General features: G+C 42.2%; 1 protein-coding gene across 1 annotated transcript in view; it reads left to right on the forward strand.

Moving 5' to 3' along the window:
- The window catches only part of LOC129453284 (macrophage mannose receptor 1), a 218648-nt gene extending 212316 nt beyond the window's left edge, over nt 1-6332 (forward strand). The window contains exon 31 of the mRNA XM_073859579.1: nt 5780-6332. Within this exon, the coding sequence (XP_073715680.1) occupies nt 5780-6000 (221 nt within the window). The 3' untranslated portion in view covers nt 6001-6332. The remainder of the gene's footprint in view (nt 1-5779) is intronic.
- Nucleotides 6333-20052: the final 13720 nt, after the last annotated feature.

The following is a 20052-nucleotide window of genomic DNA, read 5'->3' on the forward strand; positions in this document are numbered from 1 at the left end:
GTGGATATAACACTGGCCTAGCAATGGCAGTGTTATTTTATTACCAGATAGTGTTAAAACAGCATCAACACTGTTTATTTAACACCATCCCTGAAAATGTAACACTGGTGATTTTGCTGTGTAGATATGAGAGAACAATTTAACAGATTATTGCAATGCATTCTTTGGCACCTTTAAAAATATCACGTTTTCCAAATATTAAAATAATTTACATACATTTAAATCAGACACACACAGATGGAATTCACTCATTTTGAGATCAAGCTTTACTCCGCACATCTGAATGTGTAGTGCAGTAAATGGACAAATGTTTTAATGTTACTGTGTTGTTGTTGTTGTTTCTCATCTTTGGCTGCTGTAACATTCAGAACTTTAACGGCTGAATGATTGTTTTTAAAAGCAGATACAGTGAGTTATCTGTCATTTCAGGTGCATCTTTAGTGAGTATTGAGGATCCAATAGAATCACAGTTTATCCGACAAAACCTGGAGATCCTGCAGGATGAAGTCAAGTCAGTCTGGATTGGACTTCACCGCAGTCATAAGGGTTAGAATGAGCCTTCATCTAAACCAATACAACACATTTAAAATCACATAGATATTGAACTGATGTTTGTATGTGACAGGTGATTGGATGTGGATTGATAATACGGTTGTGGATTACACAAACTGGAAACCGCAGATGCCGGATGATGTTAGAATTTGTGTTGAAGTTCAGTCAGAGACTGGGACGTGGAGCACCATCAACTGTGATGATCGCAGAGGTTATATCTGCAAGACTGCTAAAGGTCTGACATATAAACTAACAAATAATCTGCATTAATATCACATCACCTTACTGTTTGTTAATATCTACATGTGTCTTTTTAACAGTTATACCACCAACAGAGAAGCCATCAGTCTCAGGTATGATGAATATATGTTGAATATAATCTGTGAAAAGTGTTCATGAGTTAACAGTGCTGAAACAACACATCTCTAATGTTTGGTGCGTGTTAAGCTCTAAGTTGTTATGACTGCACTACTCAGCCAGCTGCTCAGGCTCCTGTCTGAAAGCAGACTAATCACTGTCTTGAATGAAGCCCATGATTGTGGTGTAGTCTGCAAACTTCAAGAGCTTAACAAAAGGGGTCTTTAGGGTTGCAGTCATTTGTATAGAGGGAGAAGAGCAGAAGAGACAGCACACACCCTTGAGGAGCTCCAGTGCTGATAGTGAGAGTCCTAGATGTGAGTTTTCTCACTAGCTGCTGCCTGTCTGTCAGGTAGTTGATGATCCACCAACAGATTGAAGTGGGTACAGAGAGCTGTGTCAGTTTGTACAGAAGGGGATGATTGTGTTGAAAGCAGAGCTGAAGTCCACGAACAGGATCCTTGCATAATTGCCTGGTTTGTCCAGAGGTTGCAGAATAAAATGCAGTCCCATGTTGACTGCATCGTTCACAGATCTGTTTGCTCGATAAGCAAACTGCAGGGGTTCCAGCAAGGGTCCACTAATGAAGAGTTATGAAACTTTGGTATGAGCTGTGAGATTTTTTCAAAGTGTTTTTCTCTAAGCTCTTTATATTTAGCACAGTAAAGGAGAACGTGTGTCTCTATCTTAATCTCACCACTCTTACAAAAAGTTTCGTTCTTCTTTTAGGAGCCGGGTTTGTCTGTGTCGGCCTTTCTCTATTGCCAGACTGTGGTCACTGTTTAGTGAGGATTCGTCTCTGCTTTACATCTTTAACAGTTAAGAGATATTCTGACAGATTGTATTTTCTGTTTAGCGCCCGATGACATATTTGTTTACTTTGGATTTGTACTTTTATTATCCAAATGATCCAAATAAGAAGTTTGACTTTCTTTAATGATTTGGTTTATTGTGATTTGTTTGTGTTCAGTAGTGCTGATCTGGAGTTTCAGATCCAGTTGAGAGATGGGATTGGTTTTTGGTCTTTTCTAAAAGCTACTCGTATCTTCTTATTCAGTGTGTTTGTCCTTACTCCTGTAGACGTCCTTAATGGCCTGGGAAAGCTGTTTAAGGTTTTGCAGTAAACCATGGCTTGTCATTGTCACCTCATCCAGATCAGTGGCTGCAGCTTCAAAAACACTTGAATAAGTGAAATTAAATTGTATATGATCACAGCTCCGCCAAATAGAATGTCCAGTAATATGCCGAAATGCTCAAAAGTCCTCAAAAATTTGTTTGGTGTGGTGTGGACACGGCACTGCTATTTAGTGCAGAGAGAGAGAAAAAACATTGTCAGCACAATTGAGTTTCAATTTCAACAATCCACCATTATGGTGATCAGTGTTTGCATTTCATCAGCTCATTTGGATTTAAAAGGACACACCCAAAAATGGCACTTTTGCTTCCCCCTACAGAGTGACAATTTTAACATGCTATTTTAAATGATCTGTGGAGTATTTTGAGGCAAAATTTCACATACCCCCTCTAGGGACATTAAATACTTATTTTACATCTTTTAAAAGTCTTATAATATGACCCTATTTACACAGGGACAGGGATTAGACTAGTTCAAGACTAAAATAAATGCAAGAGCTGTCCAAACTAAAAGCAACTTGAAGTATAATGTTTACTTCTTAAAGGGGTGCCTTATGGTATCCTGGACCCCCCCAAGAATTCGAGCACTGGTGTTTATTATCTTTGGTCAGTTTGTTTAGTTATGAATAAAATTATACTTGAAACAATACTACACTTATTTGTACTTTTTTGATTTTCCAGTCACCCCTACAACAGCGAAGAACTCAGTCCCAGGTATGATGAACTCAATCTCTGTCACATGTAGTAAATGTACTACAACCCCAAATCAGAAAAAGTTGGGACACTTTAAAAATTGTGAGTAAAAAAGTGATGGAATAATTTACTAATCTCATAAACTTATATTTTACTCACAGTAGAATATAGATAACAAATCAAATGTTGAAAGTGAGATATTTTGAAATGTTATGACAAAAATTGGCTTATTTTGGATTTCATGAGACCTACACATTCCAAAAAAGTTGGCACAGGTAGCAATAAGAGGCCAGGAAATTTAAATGTACATATAAGGAACAGTTTAAGGACTGATTTGCAACTTATTAGGTCAATTGTCAACATGATTGGCTATAAAAAAGCCTGTCAGAGTGGCAGTGTCTGTCAGAGGTCAAGATAGGCAGAGAATCACAATTCCCCCAATGCTGCATCGAAAAATAGTTTTCTGAGCTTCTCAGAGAAAAATTGCAAAGAGATTGAAGTTATTATTATCTACAGTGCATAATATCATTCAAAGATTCAGAGAATCTGGAACAATCTCTGTGCGTAAGGGTCAAGGCTGGAAATCCATACTGGATACCAGAAGTGGTCAGAAGAATCAAAATTTGAAGTTCTTTTTGGAAAACTGGGATGCCATTTCATGCGGACTAAAGAGGACAATGACAACCCAAGTTGTTATTAGCGCTCATTTCAGAAGCCTGCATCTCTGATGGTTTGGGGTTGCATGAGTGCGTGTGGCATGGGCAGCTTACACATCTGGAAAGGCACCATCAATGCTGAAAGGTTTATTCAAGTTCTAGATACATATTATCCCATTCAGACGTCGTCTCTTTCAGGTAATACCTTGCATTTTCCAACATGACAATGCCAGACCACATACTGCATCAATTACAACGTCCGTAGAAGAAGGATCTGAGTACTGAAATGGCCTGCGTGCAGTCCAGATCTGTCACCCATAGAAAACATTTGGTGCTTCATAAAGAGGAAGATGCGACAAAGAAGACCTAAGACAGATTAGCAACTAGAAGTCTGTATTAGACAAGAATAGGACAACATTCCTATCCCTAAACATTGGTGTTTCTCCAACTGTTCCTTATATGCACATTTAACTTTTCTGGCCTCTTATTGCTACCTGTACCAACTTTTTTTGGAATGTGTAGCTCTCATGAAATCCAAAATGAGCCAATATTTGGCATGACATTTCAAAATGTATCACTTTCAACATTTGATTTGTTATCTATATTCTATTGTGAATAAAATATAAGTTTATGAGATTTGTAAATTATTCCATTTCTTTTTTACAATTTCTAGAGTCTCCCAACTTTTTCTGATTTGGGGTTGTAAAATGTTTGTGGTTCATGTACACATGACAATGTTGTAAACAATTATGCGTACACACAGATCAATAATAACAACTACAAATGCTTTATTAAAAATGTTGTCATGTAAATGTGGCCCTAGATTTTACTGTGGTATGACTTAGGTAAAGTGTTGAGAGTTCATGAGATAATATCGCTTAAACAACAGATCTCTACTGTTAACACATTTATCATGTTTAGAGAAAAACCTTCAGTCAGCTGATTTACTTATAAATCAAATCCAGATGGAGCATCAAACTAATTAAATTCATTTGTACTCTCTTTTATAATATTGTAGCAGGGTTCAAATGAACTGAAATGAGTATCGTATTTTTTTGAGATTGTAATGACAGCTAAATATATGTCATTTTGAAAGGGGGAAATATACAGGTGCTGGTCATATAATTAGAATATCATCAAAAAGTTGATTTATTTCACTAATTCCATTCGAAAAGTGAAACTTGTATATTATATTCATTCATCACACAGACTGATATATTTCAAATGTTTATTTCTTTTAATTTTGATGATTATAACTGATTATAGCGCTCCAGCCCACCTCTGCAACCCGGCCGAGGCGCGGTTAACCAATCCGTGCCCGGGCGCGGTACAGAGCGATCACAGTATTCAAACGAACCAGGCTTTGGGGGTCAAACACACCCGAGCGTGGTTTGGTTTGGATAGAGTGAGTACACCCTAAAGGGACCTGGTGCCACATTGTAATTAGCTAATTAACTCAAAACACATGCAAAGGCCTTTAAGTGGTCTCTTAGTCTAATTCTGTAGGCTACACAATCATAGGGAAGATTGCTGACTTGACAGTTGTCCAAAAGACGACCATTGACACTTTGCACAAGGAGGGCAAGACACAAAAGGCCATTGCAAAAGAGGCTGGCTGTTCACAGAGCTTTGTGTCCAAGCACATTAATAGAGAGGTGAAGGGAAGGAAAAGATGTGGTAGAAAAAAGTGTACAAGCAATAGGGATAACCGTACCATGGAGAGGATTGTGAAACAAAACCCATTCAAAAATATGAGAGAGATTCACAAAGAGTGGACTGAAGCTGGATTCAGTGCTTCAAGAATCATTACGCCCAGACGTATACAAGACATGGGTTTCAGCTGTCGCATTCCTTGTGTCAAGCCACTCAGCATCAGAAGCGTCTCGCCTGGGCTAAAGACAAAAAGGACTGGACTGCTGCTAAGTATGAGGGTCCCAGAGTCTGGAGGAAGAGAGGGGAGGCACACAATTCATTTTGACTCCATGACACACCACATTGCGGCAGTAATTCAGGCAAAAGGACCCCATCTAAGTATTGAGTGCTGTACATGCTCATACTTTTCAGTAGGCCAAGATTTCTAAAAATGCTTTCTTTGTATTGGTCTTAAGAAACTTTCTAATTTTCTGAGACTAAATTTGGGGTTTTCTTTAGTTGTCAGTTATAATCATCAAAATTCAAAGAAATAAACATTTGAAATATATCATTCTGTGTGTAATGAATGAATATAATATACAAGTTTAACTTTTTTTAATGGAATAAGTGAAATAAATCAACTTTCTAGTGATATTCTAATTATATGACCAGCACCTGTATATAGTTAAAGAGAGTTAATTAATTAGTTTGATATCTGTTTTAATCAATAATTTGTGTTTAATGTTGTATTGCAGATCTTCAGGTATATGAGAAGTCTCATGGATCGGCTGGCATCGCTGTAGGGGTCGTGTTGGTCATAATCGCTGTCACAGGTCTTGCCGGGTTTCTGTTCTTTAAGAGGAATCCCAGGACTCTTACTGGATGGTTTGACAGCAGATTCTATAATAACCTTTCAGAGCCTCTTACAGTTTTTAATAGTAAAGAATCAGCTGCCAACATTGAAGAATCAATATGAATAACACATAAACACATGCGCACAGCCTTTAGTTTGAATGTAATGCGCATCTTCCACAATAATTATGTTCAGGGGTCTCATGCACAAAAATGTTTTACAGGGGGAACAGCTTAAAATATTTAAACTGTTAAGTCTGTCATTGGTTGTGACTTGTAAGAATCAATACCATTGAGTGTCAATAATGTCACACTTAGCTGATAAACGAATGAGTGATGTTTGTAAATACATACGTAAATGGAATTTTGCCTGATTGACAAAGTCACATAAAGCAGTCATACAACATCAGAAGATTTGCAGGTGATTTTCATTTTCTAACTTTAACTGAAGAACAACCAGATGAGACTGTATAGGACTGCATAATTATTAATTGCAACTAATCGATTGCAGAATAATTTTTGTATACATCATATATGTTTGTTTACTGTGTATAATAATTGTGTATATTGAAATTAATTTTATTTATATAGTATTTTTTACAATTGTTTGATTGTTTCAAAGTGCTTTACATTAATAAAAGCCAGAGAAAACTCAGAAAAATCAAGGGAAAAACAAAAGTAGCAAAGTACAGCGGCTAAGATTAAAGTGTACTAGCAAGCGTTGTCATGTCACATAAGACAGCAGAGAAAGATGTACAAAAACTGTGATGTTTATTGAATTGTCTTAAAAAAAGAAACCAGCAAAATGATCAGTGAATGGAAATGATATGTAGAGTCTTGATGACAGTCCCAGCACACACACTCTTCCCGTCACAGATTAATTCCAGTACTTTTCTTAATTTCCACATAGAGATCCTTGATGATGATTGGGGAAACAAAGACAAAGTCCTGGTTGACACTGAAAAGATTCAGGCAGTTAGATACAGCATTATAAAACTAGCTTGCATTAACGAGATCAGACAAAGAGTGTGTGAGTGCTATTGCAACTTAAATAGTGTGCTAAGAGTGCATAGTTACAGGTTACAGTAACTAAACTTCAGGTGAAGATGTGTGTGATGAATGGGGAGAGAACCTGGCAAATCAGAGTCCCCCCATGTTATGAAGTGCCTGGTAGTCGATACAGGGTCAAAGACCACCATCTTTCTTTGGAAGTGGAGCCATCAAAGATCCCAGAGCAGCGCCAGCAGAGAGCCAGGGCAGAGCTAGTCTCGCGTACTCTCTGGTGTTTTTCGCTGCTTTTTCTGGACAAAGCCCGCCCACAAGCTGTTTGACCGACATGTCAAACAACCAATCACAGTTTTTGTTTCGTCTAGCATCACGTTTCGGACTCCTCACAATAACGAGCCGGCTGGCAACAAGTCAGTTATTGAAATAACCAGCCGCAACCGAATAGCATCTAAATAGACAACATTACTCACCATAGAACAACGTTGTGCACTTCATCAACAGCCACACCAATGAGACGCTCCCGTTAAACGTCTGTTTGAAGCATATCTCTCCACTTTTTAACACATACAAGCAATTCAGGAGAACCAAACTTTTTGACTCCACTAACTGCCTCAAGCAAAACTCTTGGACGTCTTTTAGAGCAGTGGTTCTCAATCCTGTTCCTGGGGACCCCCTGCTCTGCACATTTTGTATGTATTCCTTATCTTACACACCTGACTCTAATCATCAGCTCATTAGATGAGAGCTCCATGAACTAAGCAAAGTGTGTCAGGTTAGAGAGACATACAAAATGTGCAGAGCAGGGGGTCCCCAGGAACAGGATTGAGAACCACTGTTTTAGAGAGTCTATGCTGCGAACTTTGCATATTTTTGAGAATCCAATGTTTAGCTGATCATGATAGCTGGTCATTATTATCCACGTGAACATGACTGATTCTCTTCCTCAATGGAACATCAGAGCTTTTTTTCCAGGGACCGAAACTAATCGCGTCACTCGCGTCTCCTGGAAATCTGGTTTATTTCAACCGATCAAAGACGACTTTGACATTCTCACAGGGTTTCCAGAAAAGTGTACGAAAAACATCAGACGTTTAGCCAACAGTTTGTGGGCGTGACGTCTGAGACTGAGACTAGGGCAGAGCCGGCAGAACAGGAAGCCTGTGCAGAGCAGTAAGCCTGGGCGGAGCTAGCAGAAAGTTCAGAGAGCTCATAACTTTAATGTTAACGACTGGAAGATCTAAGACATTTTCTACAATAACAATGTTTTTGTAATGTTTTTTTGTTTGTTTTGGAAAATGTATATGTTCAAATAGAATGATTTTGTAAAAAAGAGGTGAATAAAGTAGTGTAAAAACACCGGTAACACTTTATTTTACAACCCGCAAAGTACAGTGTAATTAAACCTAATTTACAGCGTGCCTATTTGTAACAACAGGGTACCTCTACAGTAAGTACTTGTAGGTATAAGGGAATAATATTTTAAGTTTGGGGTAATAAGGGGGTAAGAATATGAAGAATTATAAATTATTTATTCTCTAAGTATTTTATAACTACAGGGTACCTATTGTAATATTACGTGGTATGTATGACTTAGTCAAGTTTATGGGGAAATTATGTTTTTTTTTATTGTGAATTTTTCATATTGACTACTGAATGTTGTATACAGTCAATGTCTTCGAGCCACATCGGCAAATAAATTTAACAGGACATCACTTTTATTTTAGTAGCCTATATTACTTGCTTTTTAATAACAAAAGTCCAGCTGATTTAATGTGTTATTTTTTTTTTGTTAGGTATAGCAACTTATTCCCTATTTACCAGGAAACTCTTACATTTGCAGACATATTTGAAGTGGTGCTTTGCAATTTATTTACTTTTATTTCAAATGACACAATAATGACCACAAAGCAGCACGCTATTTGTTTATTTTAAATAGGTGTTATCATTGGTAGAATAAAACGTTACAACATGTGTAAACACAAGTATTTAAGCCAAATATAATTTATGCAATGTCAAACAAGAATGAAACAACAGCAGATATCAGCTCCTGCTAAAGCAAAAGACGACTACATGCGTAGGCTACTGCGCAGGTGTAGAGCGCGCACCCGTCTGCAGGTGGTTTGCTGGAACACGATCCTGAGGTGAAATTTCTTTAAGAGGTTTTAAAAACTTTCTACACTGTGGAGTACGGCTGCGAGTGATGTGAGCAGAATCCGCATGCTGGATAAGGTGACTTGTTTTGTTAATACGTGACTCACGCATTTCAAACAATGTTTTTTCAAGACAGTTTAACAGTAGCAGCAGGTTAGCTAGCACATAAATTAACCTAACGTTAATAACTGGCTCAGAAAACTCATTTTTTTGTCAAGGCACAGTGAAGAAAGATTTACTGAAGGCTTTCATTTATGTTTCTTATATGTAATGCAGAACAGCATTTGTAACACGACATCAACTCAACATCCGAGTGGACAAGAACACCAACAGAGGAAGCCAGAAGTAAAAACAACGTAAAAATTGTCATGACTTTTTATTTGAAATAAAAATTATGTGATAATAAACATTAAGTGTTGGTTTAATTATAGTGTTTTAAAGATGTTTTGAAATAAGTTGTTTTAAAATAAAAATAACAATATTCTGTATGTTTATGGTATTTACCCTATAACATTTATAACAAGAGGTGAACAAAGCACCACTTTAGTTTACAGCCAGCAAATATGACAGTTACCTGGTAAATACAGAGAACAAGACTGTAACAAGCGCCACTTTAATTTACAGCCCGCAAATATAAGAGGTACCTGGTAACTCCTGTATACATATACAGATCAAAGAGGTACTTCAAAGCTATTATTTTTATTCTGCCGTTATATTTTATTTGCTGACGTGGCTTGTAGACATCAACTGTAGGCTATACAATACACTTCATCAGGTAAGTAGCAAATATGAAAAAAAAAACATATTACCCATAGACGTAAGTCATACATACCACATAATATTACAATAGGTACCCTGTAGTTATGAAATACTTAATTTTCCATATATTCTTACCCCCTTATTACCCCAAACTATTGTTCCCTTATAACTACAAGTACGTACTGTAGAAGTACTCTGTTGTTACAAATAGGTACGCTGTAAATTCGGTTTAATTACGCGGTACTTTGCAAACACCAGCAATACCCACTAAACACAGGACGTCGGATAGACGTGCAGATCATGTCTATATTGGGTCTGTCGGTCCATGACCAATTCTGGACATCTATTTGATGTCCAAACTAGGTCCACTATTTGGACGTCCAACCATGACCCTACTTGGACGTCATATTTACGGCAACATTTGACTTTTGAACTGGGTAATTTTTTGGACGTCATTTGGAGGTCTATGACAGGCATATGTCTATATTACATGATTAGGCTTATAAAAATGTGTTTTTTTTACTAATATCAAGATTGTTGTACCAACATGATTAATACTTACGAATAGTCTATATTAATTATACAGTACTGTTTTTTCTGCTCTCTTAAATCATCTAAATGTACAATTAAAAATCTGTAATTAAATGTGTAGTTCGTTATATTAAAAGTATATGATCATACTATGATCATACTATACTATCATACTTTGGTGTTGCAATGGATGGGTGAACTGCAGAGACAATTATCTCTTTTCGCTTTTTTCATGTCAATTTTCCTTACACGGAGGTCCTACGGATGTCAACCTTTAGACGTGCAGAAGACGTCGCCTGGCGTTACAAAACAACCCCTTTTATGGACTGGATTCGGACGTCCAAAAATTACATGAAAAAGACGTCATTCCAACGTCACTTTGTGCAGTGGGTAACTTCAGGAGTAGGACAATTAAATCCACAGAGATTTACAAACACAAATCTAACTGTGCTATTGTAAGACATTAGAGTTATCTGCAGCAAATTTGAAACACAAAGCTACACTGCTAAGCATTAATGCTCTGTAAAGTTTTTTTGATCATATCTTATATTACAGTATTAATTGTTGAGAAACCAACAATTTTGAAATATCTGTTTCTGTTCCTCTTTGTTTTAGAAATCAAGAACCAAAACGAATAATGTGCAGAATTATGCTGTTGCTATTACCAAGAATTTATTTTCTAGTTTCTTAAAAAATAGCTGACTTATCAAAATCATAACATCCAGTATATTACATAAACGTTTCTGCAAACGCATTGCTTCATTTCTGTTTTCACCTGTAAACTTAGCTTTGTTTACTCTGCTTGCTGGTGGCTCTCAGGCTTTTAAAATGTTAAATGCTTCCTTATTTGTAAGTTTCTTTTGATAAAAGTGTCTGCCAAATTAATAAATGTGATGTAAATAATATACTAAATGATATTAATTTAAGAGAAATAGCAATCCCCCCACACATCCGGATTTCTGATTAAGTTTAATATTTACGACTTGTGATCGGGGCGGCTCTGACGTTCTTCTGATCAGGTTCGGACACTCTTAACACACCTCACACCATGGGAAAATATGATAAGATAATTTGTAGAACCATCAAGATGTCGAAAGGGGGGGGGGGGGATCAGTTCGATTATCTTTTGGTGTGTACCTGTCTTGTGTTTCCCCAGTCCATCTCTCTTATTCTGAAGTTCTGGTTATGTCTGTTATTTTGTTCATTGGTCAGTGTGTTAATTGTTCCCAGGTGTGTTCTATTGTCCCTGATTTCTGTGTATATATAGCTTGATGCTGCGTCTGAAACCACCTACTTCCATACTACTTGGTAGGCAAAGTAGGCGGTTTTGGATGCAGCGCTACTGCAAGACAACATGTTAAACAATCAAATTTGGGTTTGTTTATGGAGAGACATTGTAAAACAATAAAACAACTTGCCCTGACAGATCTTAAAATACACCAGTGCCCTTTGATTTGCCTCACAATGTAATGTTTTTAATAAGGCATGTTTGTTAAAACTAGTTATATTTCCTAATTAAACTAAGGTCTAGTCCTGGACTAAGCTAATACCTGTTCGGGAAACCATCCATTAGAGCATAATCTGCACTCCTGCTAGAGGTGTGTTTTCTTAATGAGATTTAGTTTACAGATGTGTAACAATCCCATTTGATGCCTCTGGTCACAAGAACTGACCAACCAAATTCTGATTTGGGACTTGTATGGTTCTTTGTCTCATCTGGGTGTCCTGGCAAAATAGTCCGGAAAGCATGAATCTTCCCCACATTTTTTGTGTGTATTAAAACACACTGGAGCATTCTTTAGCAAGAAGCTCCTGCACAGTCTCTGTGTGTATTCAAACACTATGGAAACGTCTGTATTCAGAACTTCCCACACTGCTGTGTGTCTTGGATTGCAAGGTATGACTTTTACTTTGTGACTTTTAATTTTCAATGCTGATCTTTATGTTTGATATTAATGTTAATATTTTTAAATAAATGAATTTAAATAACCAAATTATTGATTTAAGTGTAACCTTACCTGCCTTGCAAAATAAATTGTTAATCTTTATTCATTTTAAAACGTTTCAAGTCTTTTATTATATTTTCAGTGTTTAAGATAAATATATTGGAGGGGGCATAAATTAGTTGAAAATATGATTACCTTCCTGTTTTAGGTTGAATGTAGCCACGCCAATAGCTTACCACTTGGATAAGATTCCTAAAAGTTTGGCATCTACAGCACACATTACATTACATCATCAACCCAGAACTAAAGTTCGATTTAGTTTGTTTTGTCAACCGGCTCGACTGGTTACTTCCTGAAAACCGACTCAAAAGAACAATTCATTCAAGAACCGAACATCACTACTTCCTACCAATGCAACAGATAGACTGACCAAACATGGATTCAGCTGCTTTTTAGTCACCAGCAATGAGACTACTCATGCTCTGCCAGGGCTCCGGCCCCCTTGAGGACCACACTCAGGAGTTTTTTTGACCTTGTTCCAGATACTCACTTCCCAGATAAGTTACATATTGTTTTTTACTGTGCCAGTTTAAAAGATCCACTACGTTCACAACTTACCTGATATGTTCCTCAGGGAGTTTTTAGGAAATTTGTATAGCTGGCCCTGCTGTTAAGTGAATCTCCCTTAACTGTGGGCAAGGTAGAGACTGATGCTTGCTTAAACAGTTTTTTTTGGGGGGGGCAGTAGGCAACAGGCTCTCTGTGCCGTAGAGTCAGATCAGTCACAAATTGCTGTGTGCACCACACTCATGGTGGCTAGCCTGAGACTCATGCCTGAACCAGTTCTCAAGATGGCCGCCACACCTAAACTTGTTTCCAAGATGGCCGTCGCACTCAAACCTGTTTCCAATATGGCCCGGTGCTCTAACCTGTTTCCAAGATGGCCGCCATGCCTGAACCTGTTTCCAAGATGGCCATCACGCTCTAACCTGTTCCCAGGTGTGCGTTCCACTCCAGTTTTAGACATGCACTCCCGAACTTCCCTAAACACTTCCCCTCGGGGGAATCCGTGTCGCCATTTTGAAGTGCGTTCCACTTTGTCAAGTGGACAAGGGAAGTTTGTATGTACACTTCAGGCAGCTCCACATCCCACAATGCATCACGATTGTGACGTCACTTCAGCAACTCGCGCTTTGCACATGGAGGGGGCGGTCTCCACTTTCCATGTGATCAAGGGCTTAGGGCAATCCATTTGAACTTACTTCAAGTCTTTCAGCAGTAGTGGGCACTCATACAACGTAAGCAATGACGTACATCCGAGTGAACGAGACTGAGGAAAGTTAGCGAGGGAAGGTCATAAAAAACGAACTGGAACGCAGGGCAAGATGGCCCCGGCACTCTAACCTGTTTCCAAGATGGCCGCCACGTCAGAACATGTTTCCAAGATGGCCCGACACCATGGCTGCGTCTGAAACCGCATACTGTATAGTAGGTACTGAATTAGATGAAATGTTAAAACAGTAGGTACTGTATAGTATGAATCCTGGTAGTATGAATGAGATTCGGATGTACTACATCCGCCATGTTGCTACATCATGTGACATACGTCGTCATCACATCATGTCATTTCAGCGCGAAAACAACCGCATGCCTCGTCTTCTTCGTTGGATAACTCCTCTCCCGGGGCATCATGGGATAGTGAAGCGTCCATCGTATGCACACTGCAAAATCTAACCGGAAGTAGTAGGTCATCCGGGTACTTTTCGCATACTGTTTTTCGAATACTATGTTTTTGGACATACTACTCGCCTCGCCTACTGCTTTTCGCGTACTATATAGTATGAAGTAGGCGGTTTCGGACGCACCCCATGTATTGTTTTGAGTTCCCTTTCAGTCGGTCACTACGACGTCACGTCGTGACCGACGAATTGGGAACCGCTTCGCGGGTGACCTATCCACTTCGAGAAACTATAAAAAACGCCAATGAACTTGGCATGCAGGTATTTGCATAATGCCGGCGCTGCCCCGCCAGGTGCGTATATAAGGCGCAGGTGCATAATACCAAATCAGCTTTATTGCTTCAAAGCCGGCAGACATCTGCTCTCGAGAAGCTTTCTACTGATCTTCGTAGATCCTGTTCTGGGAAGGGAAGAAAAAGATCTCAGCTTGCTGAAGTTGGTTGGGCAAAGACACCTCAGCGGAGGCTCGCAGTGTTTTCTCCACCCTTTCTCTTTCTCTCTCTCTGTCTCATTTTTTAGGACTTGAGTTCGAGTGAGTGCGTTTGCCTCTCCCTGTGTGTTTCACCAGCTCGCACAAAAGAGTGATTTCCCTGAAAGAACAGCACGTTTGAGCTTTGTGTCTTTTTAAAGACAGCCACTCATTCGTGTCACGGTCGGGGTCGTCTTTTTAAAGATGGATTTCTGTCCGTGCTCCGTTTCTGGATGCGGTGTGTTCATCGCCCGCCAGGATGGCCACAAGCGTTGTCGTTCATGTCTGGGGCTCCAGCACGCAGAGGCAGCGTTGCGTGATAGTTCATGCTCCGTCTGCGAGGGCATGACTATGGCGGATTTGCGGAGACGGGTGTCGTTCCTTCGGCAACTGCCCCCGCCTTCCAAGTCTGGTACTGCTAAGGGCGCAGTTACCAGGCTTGCGAAGGATGACCTCCGTATAACGGTGCTGGGTCGGTCTGCTGGTTTGTCCAGCAGCTCCCAGCGCCCTGATCCGTTGCCAGCGGAGGTCCCGATGGAGACGAGCGGCCCGTGTTCTACGGTGTCCTCGCGCTCTGTCGAGCCTCCACCTGACGCAATGTCCACCGTAACGTCGGAGGGGGGGTTGTCAGCCTCGGACATCGATCCGGATCCGCTCCCACCTTCGGGCCAGGTTGCGGGTTCTGCGTTCAACCCCGAGATGGCAGCCCTGTTTTCCGCCCGGAACCGGCCGTATCAGCCTTCACCCCTCACCTCTCTCGAGGGTGGAGATGCCAAGGGGTACACTGGTATCCCGTCAGTGGAGCGCCCGGTCGCGATGCAGTTGTGTCCGGCCGGTGTCGCTTCCTCCTGGCGGGACCAGCCTACTCTCCCCTCACGGGCCTGTAAGCACTCATCGGCGCTGACCGGTGCTGCTTACAAGGCTTGTGGGGAGGCAGCCTCTGCCCTGCATGCCATGGCATTGCTGCAGGTTCACCAGGCTAAGGCTCTGAGGGACCTGCACGCGGGAGGTCACGACTCGGCGGAGTTCTCCGAACTGCGTGCGGCTACGGATCTGGCGCTTCGTGCGACCAAGGTCACCGCACGCACCGTCGGGCATGCGATGTCTACCCTGGTAGTCCAGGAACGCCATCTCTGGCTGTGTCTGGCAGACATGAAGGATGCCGATAAGACCCGGCTCCTGAATGCTCCAGTTTCCCAGACCGGCCTGTTCGGCTAGACGGTCGAGGAGTTTGCCCAGCAATTCTCCGCGGCCAAGAAGCAGACTGAGGCCATCGCTCAGATCATGCCACGTCGGAAGCGTCCTGCGCCTGCCCCGTCCACGTCGGCGCCTCAGCCTGCTCCTCGCCAAGGGCGTCCTGTGGCGGCCACCTCCGTTCCTCCCCGGGGCTCTTCTAAGAAGCGAGGAACCGGTCTTCAGCAGCCCGCCCCGCCCGCTCAGCCCGCTTCGAAGGGTGGAAAGAGGAGATCGAAGCGGCCCTGAGACGGGCGACCTAGAGATGGAGGGGATCGCTCTTCGGGAGATGGTGAAGGCACCACTCCCCCCACCGGAGGAGGGCCGGTTGGGGAATCTTTTGTTTCATTTTTCTGTTCCGCCGACTTTTCAGTCGGCACCCACAAATTCACAGAAAGAGCGAATTCCACTTCCATCTCTAGGTCTTCAGATGAGCGCCGGAGACACGAGCGGGCTCATAACCCCCCCTCGTTCTCCGACTCATCAGAGGAGAACGAGAGCGACGCACGGGCTCATAACCCCACCGCGCTCTCCAACTTCTCAGGCGGTAGGAGACAGCTACGGGCTCATAACCCATCGTCTCCCTCCTCTGTCGCCAGAGGGCGCATCGAGTGGTGTGAGGTGTCTTCAGCAGAGCCTCCCTTACTCAACCACCCAGCAACGGACTCAGGTGAGTGTTATCACACACAACACTGTTGTCGGTGCGGCTGTTACGCACACACCGGCAATCACATCCGTTGCACCCGCAGCGGGTACACTGATCGTGCCTTTAGTCCCCCTCGCATCGTATCTGGGGGCGTGGGAACAGCTTCCCAGCCCATACGCACGATTCGTCTCGGCTATGCGATCCAATTTGCCCGGCGTCCCCCCAAATTCTCCGGCGTTCGTTTCACTGCGGTGAGAGCTGCCGATGCGCACGTCCTCCGTGCGGAGATCGCTGTCTTATTGGCGAAAGATGCGATCCAGCCGGTCCCTCCAGCCGGGATGAGGTCTGGGTTTTACAGCTCTTACTTCATTGCACCCAAGAAAAGCGGCAGGTTGCGACCGATCCTGGACCTGCGTTCGCTGAACCGTGCACTTCACAGAATGCCGTTCAAAATGCTGACGCCCGAGCGCATATTTCCATGCATTCATCCAAATGATTGGTTCGCATCTATCGATCTGAAGGACGCGTACTTCCACATATCGATTCTCCCCCGGCACAGGCCGTTTCTCCGCTTTGCGTTCGAGAGGCGAGCATACCAGTACAAAGTCCTCCCATTCGGGCTCTCTCTGTCACCCCGCGTATTCACCAAAGTAGTGGAGGGGGCTTTAAAACCCCTGAGAGAGAAAGGTGTGCGCATTCTCGCGTATCTGGACGATTGGCTAATAATAGCTCAAACACGTCAGATGCTGTGCGATCACAGAGATTTAACTTTAAAACACCTCGCTCGTTTGGGTCTTCGGGTCAACTGGGAAAAGAGCAAGCTTTGCCCCGTGCAGAGAATCTCTTTTCTCGGTATGGAACTGGACTCGATCGATTTGACAGCTCGTCTAACAGAAGCGTGTACACAGTCGATTCTGACTTGCCTGAATACATTCAAGAGCAAGAGCGCGGTCCCGCTGAAACAATTTCAGAAGCTTTTGGGGCATATGGCAGCTGTAACTCCACTCGGACTGCTTCATATGCGACCGCTTCAGCATTGGCTTCACAATCGAGTCCAGAGGAGAGCGTGGCTGCGCGGCATTCACCGTGTTATCATTACACCTGCGTGTCGTCGCACTTTCACTCTGTGGTTAGACCGTGCGTTTCTCCGAGCCGGTGTGCCTCTGAGACAGGTCTCCAGGCATGCAATAGTATGCACAGATGCTTCAGACACGGGGTGGGGGGCCACGTACGACGGGCTTGCGGCTTCGGGGGTCTGGACGACACCCCAGCTGCATTGGCACATAAACTGCCGGGAAATATGGGCTGTATATCTTGCGCTCGTCCGTTTCAGCAACGAGTTACGGGGCAAAGACGTATTAGTTCGCACAGACAACACTGCGACCGTGGCGTACATCAATCGTCAAGGCGGTTTTGTGCCCAAAGTTCCCACCACTCCTTTCAGAGATCAAGTGGTGAATCTACAAGCGCTGCCTTTGGAGGAAGCAGACCCAGCCATGGCTTTGTTATGCCCTGTTCATGCACTACGTGTGTATATAAACAGGACGCAAAGTTTTAGGACCTCAGATCAGCCCTTTGTTTGTTACGGTGGCCAGCAGAAAGGAAAAGCTGTCACCAAGCAGAGGATGTCCCATTGGATTGTGGATACTATAGCCCTTGCATATCAAAAGCAGAATGTGCCTTGTCCATTTAATTTACGTGCCCACTCTACACGCAGTGTGGCATCATCTTGGGCACTGGCTCGCGGTTCCTCGCTAACAGATATTTGTAGAGCTGCAGGCTGGGCGACACCTAATACGTTCACAAGATTCTATAGTGTTCGTGTCGAGCCGGTTTCCACTTGGGTTCTTTCTACTAACTAGTTAAGAATGCCGAGGGTCGGCTCGTGTGTCGGCTTGGAGCCTCTATTTTGGTACTGTACATTTGCACCAATATGGAAGGCCATCGGGGCAAAAACGTCACAAAAACTGTTTTTGCCTCTCCTCCACCGCCCTGATAGCTGGTGTTGCGGAGCATCCGCTGTCAACCTATCACTGATGTATTTTCTGTAAACCTGTGTAGGCTAGGCGTCCACATTTGTCCCCTACGTAGGGTTCATTTGTGTGTATAGGCCGTGGGGTTCTAATCCTCCACGTTTTTCCTTAGCAGAGCCTGCTCTGCATCTCTCAACATTCCATGTATTGTTCAGAGACTTTTTTGAGCAACCTGTCGGTTGTTTTATATATTTATGTCATCCATTTAACCTTCTTAGGGGATGGCTTCCGCAGTGTTCTAGCTCCGCTCAGTTTAGACACTTCCCCAGTTCGCTGCTTCACTATCGTGGGTTAACGAACAGGTAGTGACCGGCCTTTTGCATTTTGCCTTAGGTTCCGCCCCTTTATGTGGAGGGCGGAGGGCTTTTGCAGGCACTGGAAGGGTTCAGCTGCAGTGGCGTTTTGGTAGGGATTCCCAATTCGTCTGTCACGACGTGACGTCGTAGTGACCGACTGAAAGGGAACGTCTCGGTTACGTATGTAACCCTCGTTCCCTGAAGCAAGGGAACGGAGATGTCACGTCCCGTCGCCACAGTTTGCTGTTCCATTGCTGTTTTCAGGCCGGGCACTGTTGCTCGGCTTCTCAGCAATAATATAGCTGATTTGGTATTATGCACCTGTGCCTTATATACGCACCTGGCGGGGCGGCGCCGGCATTATGCAAATACCTGCATGCGAAGTTCATTGCCGTTTTTTATAGTTTCTCGAAGTAGATAGGTCACCCGCGACGCGGTTCCCAATTCGTCGGTCACGACGTGACGTCTCCGTTCCCTTTCTTCAGGGAACGAGGGTTACATACGTAACCGAGACGTTCTTTTAAATAAAGTAGCTGCATATTAATAATTAATCAAAATTAATAATCAAATTTAAATAAACAATACTTTGTCTAAACAAAATATAAAAGTATTGAAATGTATGTATTTGCTGTTTTATTTGAATAAATAATAAGGTAAGTCTATTAAAATGTTTGTTGGATGTTTGGGGGGATATGTTTTGTAGAAATTAGTGAAGAGTCCATGATCAATCCAAACCAGCCGTATTTATTATGTAAACATCTGTAGTGTATATTCAATTTACAGCTTACATAGCTACTGGCAACAAACCGAAACTAAACACTTCAACCCGGCAGGCGAATATAAAACAGCGCCAACCGGACTCATGTGCATGCGCACTTCCACTAGTACGGTGTCTTTCAGTGTCCATACAGTATGCAAGCGCAATCATTCACAAGAATGATCTACATGTTTCATATATTATGTTTTTAGGGTACTAATGGCGTACAATTTCTGATTTATATTCTAAAGAGGTGTTAAAGTTACCTTTGTCAATATAAGTAGCATTGTTCCTGTGAGAAAAATACTGATGAAGAGAGCTTGTATTACTGGTATAGAGAGGAACCAAATTCAAAGATCAGCCAATCACCATACAATTGGGTGGGGGCCAACGCCCTATCGCCCCCAAATGATAGGCCTGCACCTACCTCATCACCTTCCTTCTGCTTTCTGACAGAGTTTACTGGTACCAAATATGCTGATGTGTAAATGATATATTACTGATGAAAAAAACGTAACTATGATGTGTTTGTGATCAGCAGATTGTTGTATTTACTGGCAAAGTCATGGTAGTGATTTGATGGTAATTTACTGAAATTACTGCATGAC

The sequence above is a fragment of the Misgurnus anguillicaudatus genome, chromosome 21, assembly GCF_027580225.2.
Source record: "Misgurnus anguillicaudatus chromosome 21, ASM2758022v2, whole genome shotgun sequence".
NCBI lineage: Eukaryota > Metazoa > Chordata > Actinopteri > Cypriniformes > Cobitidae > Misgurnus > Misgurnus anguillicaudatus.